Source organism: Lactuca sativa, chromosome 5 (assembly GCF_002870075.4).
Source record: "Lactuca sativa cultivar Salinas chromosome 5, Lsat_Salinas_v11, whole genome shotgun sequence".
Classification (NCBI taxonomy): domain Eukaryota; kingdom Viridiplantae; phylum Streptophyta; class Magnoliopsida; order Asterales; family Asteraceae; genus Lactuca; species Lactuca sativa.
In genome coordinates this window covers 361201064-361207025 of record NC_056627.2, presented here as the reverse complement: position 1 = coordinate 361207025, position 5962 = coordinate 361201064, and the positions used below count along the sequence as shown (strand labels likewise).

Below are 5962 nucleotides of genomic sequence, written 5' to 3'. Positions count from 1 at the left end.
AGTGGGTCTTAAAGACATACAAACTACTTAAGATAATATTCTTATAAATCCTTAACTTCTTTTTGGCACAAGTGGTAGGATGGCCACTTTTTTCCCCTGCAAAATATCTAGTGATCACAATACAATGAATGAGAAGACAAGCGGGTAACAACGCCACTAAACCTTTTGAATGATAAAATTATTTTTTTAAACACTACATCCATAGATCTAGGGATATATAACATTGATATGCATGATCTGATGTATTTTATTAAGAAGCTCCACCACATCTTATATAAACACGTGTTGATTTTCCATGCACGATTTCTCATGTTTTGTGACTTTGCATGTAACAACTTTTAAAACAGTATGCCCGCTTTGAAACCCCCATTCCTCAAACCCATGAGAGGGGATACCCCTGTAAGGTCCACACAAGTGTGCTTCCCTCCAACTCATCCAAAAACCAATACATCAACAAGTCTAAGGGTTGACCTTCCTTATGTCGGGTTTAGGGTTTTTATGTCAGGTCAGTCAAGAAATTCAATTCACATGTGATTAGGAAAATAAGATAAATTCAATCTTATAATGACATAAAAAAGTCGTGGAGCGCATAGGTACCTTTAAAGATACGAGCTACTTTATCATGCTAGTCATTGCAAATAAGCAAGTCTGGAGCGACAACAAAAGAGGTAGCAAGACTGACCATAATTGCATGAATATCTTGACTTTATTTTATTTTGGTTACTGAAAGTGAGTTATTTCGTTAAGTATGAGATTGTTTCACACATCAGAATGCTTAAACCTCTAGATTATTGATGTTCCGGTCAAAACCTTATCTGAGAACCTGTATAGAGAAGGATTTTCCACGGCACAACAATTTTCCCATACCAACTTATCTAAGAAAGAAGAAAGTCTTTGTGTTTTAGGAATCCTACGCTAAAGCTTGAACTTAACTTGCTGCATTTTAGTTTTTAGGACTGAAGTGAGTTTGATCTTTCACTCATTCATTCTTCAAGGCATAATATCCCGGGACAAAGCAATAATAATATAAGTTTTCTCATGGGTCAAACAAAAATAGGTTGAGCAAGTAGCGAGTACTCGGGGAGTACTCAGATTTGGAAATTTGTGTAGAAATATTTTTAGGGAAATTATATAGGTCAAAATCATAATATAAAATCATATGTTGATTGAAATATATAGCAAAACTGGATATATGTGAATACACAAAAAATGAAAAACACATAATGGTCTCACTTCGTGAATAATTACTGAAAATTTAAGATATATATGTAGTAATAATCACATGTGTGTGTTAAATAATAAATCATTAAGTATATTATACATATTAATCACCGAGTTGAACGAATTTCACAACACTACTCAGTTCGTAAGCGGCCGATCTGGGAGTACTCGGGATTATGTAACTCGCCTCGGCAAGGGGGGGGGGGGAGTAGCGAGTACTCGGAGGAGTAATCGGCCAACTCGGCGAGTTTATATATATATATATATATATATATATATATATATATATATATATATATATATATATATATATATATATATATATATATATATATATATATATATATATATATATATATATATAGGGTTAGGTTAATTTGTTTTCACTATTTATTGTGTGCATTTATGACTGATTCTGGACCAATCATTTTAGTTATTTTAAGAAAATAATTAATGCATATTACATGTTGAAGATATAATAGGTATTAATTACATCTTCAGCAGTTAATATGTATTAATTACTTTTTTAAAATAACTAAAATGATTGATCCAGAATCAATCATATAAGCACACGATAGATAGTGAAAACATTTGAACCTAACTCTCTCTTTCTCTCTCTCTCACAATCTCTCACAATAGATAGTGAAAACATTTGAACCTAACTCTCTTTCTCTCTCTCTCTCTCTCTCTCTCTCTCTCTATATATATATATATATATATATATATATATATATATATATATATATATATATATATATATATATTAATTTTATTTATACAAGTTTTCGGTTTAACGCCAAAATATTTTTACTCGATAAATGACTATAGTGCTTACTACTTGTAATTTTCAATTTATTGAATATCATTTTAAAATTTAATTAATAATCAATATTTTTTTATAGTTTATTAAACTACACACAAAACAAATCAAAACTAACATAAATTTATCTGGGGGTATATATAGTATGTGTGACTACTTTTCAACGGACCATACAATAATCTTATTAGCCGGAGCCACCAGTCACGGTCGTCAATTGAGCGGCGCCGGCAAGTTCAGATCAAACATAAACGGCTTCCTCGATGTCATTAATTTCCGATCTTCCTCGCTATCTAAGTTTACACTATCATTACTGGAGGGATGATAACACAACGCAGAAAAGTTACTTTGCACGTCTTTCTTCTCTGCAACCGGCGGTGAAAATGCCGCGAGGCTGACACAGAAATTCATCTTCGCCTTCGCACCACGGAGGCTGAAGGCGGCTTCGTCGTAGGCTCGAGCGGCCTCCTCCGCCGTATCAAATGTGCCTAACCACCGCCGACTTTTCTTCCACGGATCACGAATCTCAGCGGCGAAGCGTCCCCATGGCCTCTTACGTACGCCGCGATAGTGAAATTCCTTTCGTGGCTTATGCTTATGTGATGCTGGCGCTGGTACTGTCGGTGTTGTTACCGGAGCTTCGTCCTTCGTCGCGTCGGAGAATAGGTGGCGGCGATGATCGTGGTGTAGAGTGTCGATCATCATTGGTCGTTAGTAGAGAGAGAGAGAGAGGAAGAGAATCAGTGACAGGTATGAAAGGTTCCGATGTGTATTTATACTCCGATGGGGTTGCCTGCATTGATGGAGACATGGTGGTTAATTTTTCTTTATTCTGATCTTTACACGTTTGAAGTTCTCAAATTTTGCCACAGTTGTATCATTTATTCTAAAAAGAACATTAAAGTTTCTATTTTTTTTTTATCAAATGGACACTAGAGAACTTTAGTCAACAACGGTTGTCAAACTTGACTTGCAAAAGGAAAACAGCCTAATACCCTCTCCTAATGCTCCATGCGACCACCATTTGTTCTGTAATTTTCTTTTATTTTCATTATAGGGTTTTTTAGTAACAATTATTGGGGGGGAAAGTGTAAAGATATCCTTTATTTCTTTTAGAGCTTCAAGCCATTTTGAGTGTTTTAATTTTCAAATGATCATCACTAAACGATTTTGTTGGTTTAAAGTAAGTTTCTTTTATTGAAATTATACATTATACAAGTATTGCCATAAAACTATTATGTTTCGAAAATCGATTATTTTTAAGGGTTTTCGAATACTGATGATGCTTATAATGGTTTTGAGAATTGATTATTTTTAAGTGTTTTTGAAAACTAAGGATATTTATAATGGTTTGTATGTTGGATAATTTTTATGAAAAGTCTATTAAAATTCAATGACAAATTTAATAAAGTTATAGTTATCTTCTAGGGAAATTTGCAGAAAAAACTCGTTATTTTAGGAAAATTAATTATTAAGTCCTAAAAATATTTATTTTGAATAAAAAATCCAAAGAAACCAACAAATTTCTTCACTTTTGCTTCTTTTGACTTGTTTAGCAGGTAAAAAAACCAAATCGTTAATTTTTTTAAAATAATAAGAATTTTTTTTATAGATTTCCTCAAAAGTTATATATATGTATAAACGTATTTTGTATGTATTTTTTAAATATATATATATAGATATATATATATATATATATATATATATATATATATATATATATTATGTATTTACATATTTTTTAAAGTTTTTTATATAGATTTTTATTCATTTTAAATGTATAAACATGTATTTTACTTATTTATATGGATTTTTAAATATTTTTATACATTTTTATGTATTTTGGTATATTTTTCATGTATATATGTATTTTTAAGTATTTTTTACGTATTTATATGTATTTTTTTAGCATTTTGGTATTTTTTTTTTCATTTTAAACTAACTTATTAGACATTGTAAATGAAGAAAAAAATAGATTACTTCAAAACAAACATTTTTCAAAGACGATCATTAGTAATCAATGTCATTTTTGCAGGTAAATACATCCAATTTTTCTTGACTTCAGTTTGTAGATGAAAAAAAAATTACGAATATCTTTACTAATGACAAAGATATTTGTAAATTTTGTTAATCTACAAACTGAATTAAAAAAAGGAACAATTTAGCTGCAAAAGACGTTGATTGCTAAGGATCATCTATGAAAGATGTTTGTTTTGAAGTACTCTAGTGTTTTTTTTTTCATTTACAAAGTTTAATAGTTAGCTTATAATAAAACTTGAAGCAAAAAATAAATAAATATGTAAAAAAACATACGTTTATATATTTAAAATATATAAAAAAACTTAAAAAATACATACATATATATATATATATATATATATATATATATATATATATATATATGTGTGTGTGTGTGTGTGTGTGTGTGTGTGTGTTTAAATATACCTAAAAATATATGAAAATCTGCTTATACATTATATACAAATTTTGAGGAAATCTATAGCAAAATCCAATTATTTTGGAAAAATTAACATGTTAGTCTCATAAACTGTTGAACATGTCAAAATATTGAACATGTCAAAATAGGCTAAAATAAAGAAATTTGTAGGTTTCTTAGGTTTTTCTATTCAAAATAATATATTTGGGCTTAAACATTAATTTTCACAAAATAATAAGATTATTTAAAGATTTATCTTATCTTCTGTTGTAATTTGCCCTTGTTAATACTAATTTCAATTGACTTACCATGTTCTTGAGTTCAACTTAACGAAAAAAAAAAAACGAATGGAAGTAAGAAGAAAATAAAAGAAATTAATATTTTTAAGTTTCATTAAAGGAATGAAGAGAAATGAAATAGAATGATTACTTTCTTTCCTAATTTTTCTTCCGATTTGAAAGGATTTGGAGAGAAAGAACAAAATGTTTAATTTTTCTTTCGCTTCCCTCCAACTCGGGAACACAAACAATAAATTTCTTTTTCTTTTTTATCTCTACATTTTTTTCTCATTATTTTCTTTTCTTTTTTTTTTGCTAAAAATCAGAAGTAGAAAAGATAATCGTCCCGTTATCTCATCTTATGATAGTAATCCCACTATGATTCGGAGTAAAAGTTATACTAATGATCTGTCTTTTACTTAATAAGTATATTTTATTTATTAAAATAGAAATCTAGATATCAAAAATTATAATAAAACTTTGACAAAACTTCAAAAATGGTCCCTATGGTTTTCGAAAATATCAAGTTTAGTCCCTAAGTTCAAAAAACCCTCACAGATGGTCCCTGTGGTTTCAAAACTTTTAATAAATGGTCTTTTCGCTAACTCCGTTAGCTTTTGACCGTTAAGTGAAAGACATTTCTGTCTTTTCACTACTACAGGGACCATTTTTGAAGTTTTGCCGTTATTTAAAAAAAATTATTATTTAATATTAAAGGTCTCTCTCTCTCTCTCTCTCCATTGTTGTGCTGGAAAAGCGAGAGGAGAGGAGAAGCTCACCAACTGCCATCTCCGGCCACCAAACGCCACCATCAATCCACCCTCCGGCCACAGAACACCACCACATATACCCAACAACCTTTTATCCTTTACCTTTGGATCGTAGCAGCCATTAAGAACCACCCATCGCGACTCATAAGTTACCAAGAATAGGGTTCTCACAATGTGTAATATTGAAATCTCGTAATGATTGTGGAAGCTTAGATACGTCTCCAATGACAGAAACTCAGATTTCATCCCTGTCATCGGAATTCCATTTTGAAAGTGGATTGAAATTGAACGAAAACCTATTCAAAAAGCGGTGGAAATTAGTCACTTATCGGTCAAAAAAAAGATTGTATTAACTACTAAGTGTTTAAAATTATCAATTTATGAAGAACAACAACTGATTATATTACCTCTATTGCTTCTTCTTGATGCCACAAGATTG

General features: G+C 30.3%; 1 protein-coding gene across 1 annotated transcript; it reads right to left on the bottom strand.

Moving 5' to 3' along the window:
• Window positions 1-2094: 2094 nt before the first annotated feature.
• On the bottom strand, window positions 2095-2794 carry LOC111915083 (ethylene-responsive transcription factor 3). The gene has a single exon (XM_023910780.3). It carries the CDS (start codon window positions 2741-2743, stop codon window positions 2252-2254), a length of 492 nt encoding a protein of 163 aa, XP_023766548.1. The 5' UTR covers window positions 2744-2794; the 3' UTR covers window positions 2095-2251.
• Between the last annotated feature and the right edge of the window lie 3168 nt (window positions 2795-5962).

What these genes read in the sequence shown, in the direction of transcription:
- LOC111915083 (XM_023910780.3), bottom strand. Translation starts at nt 2,743, where the DNA reads ATGATGATCGACACTCTACACCACGATCATCGCCGCCACCTATTCTCC.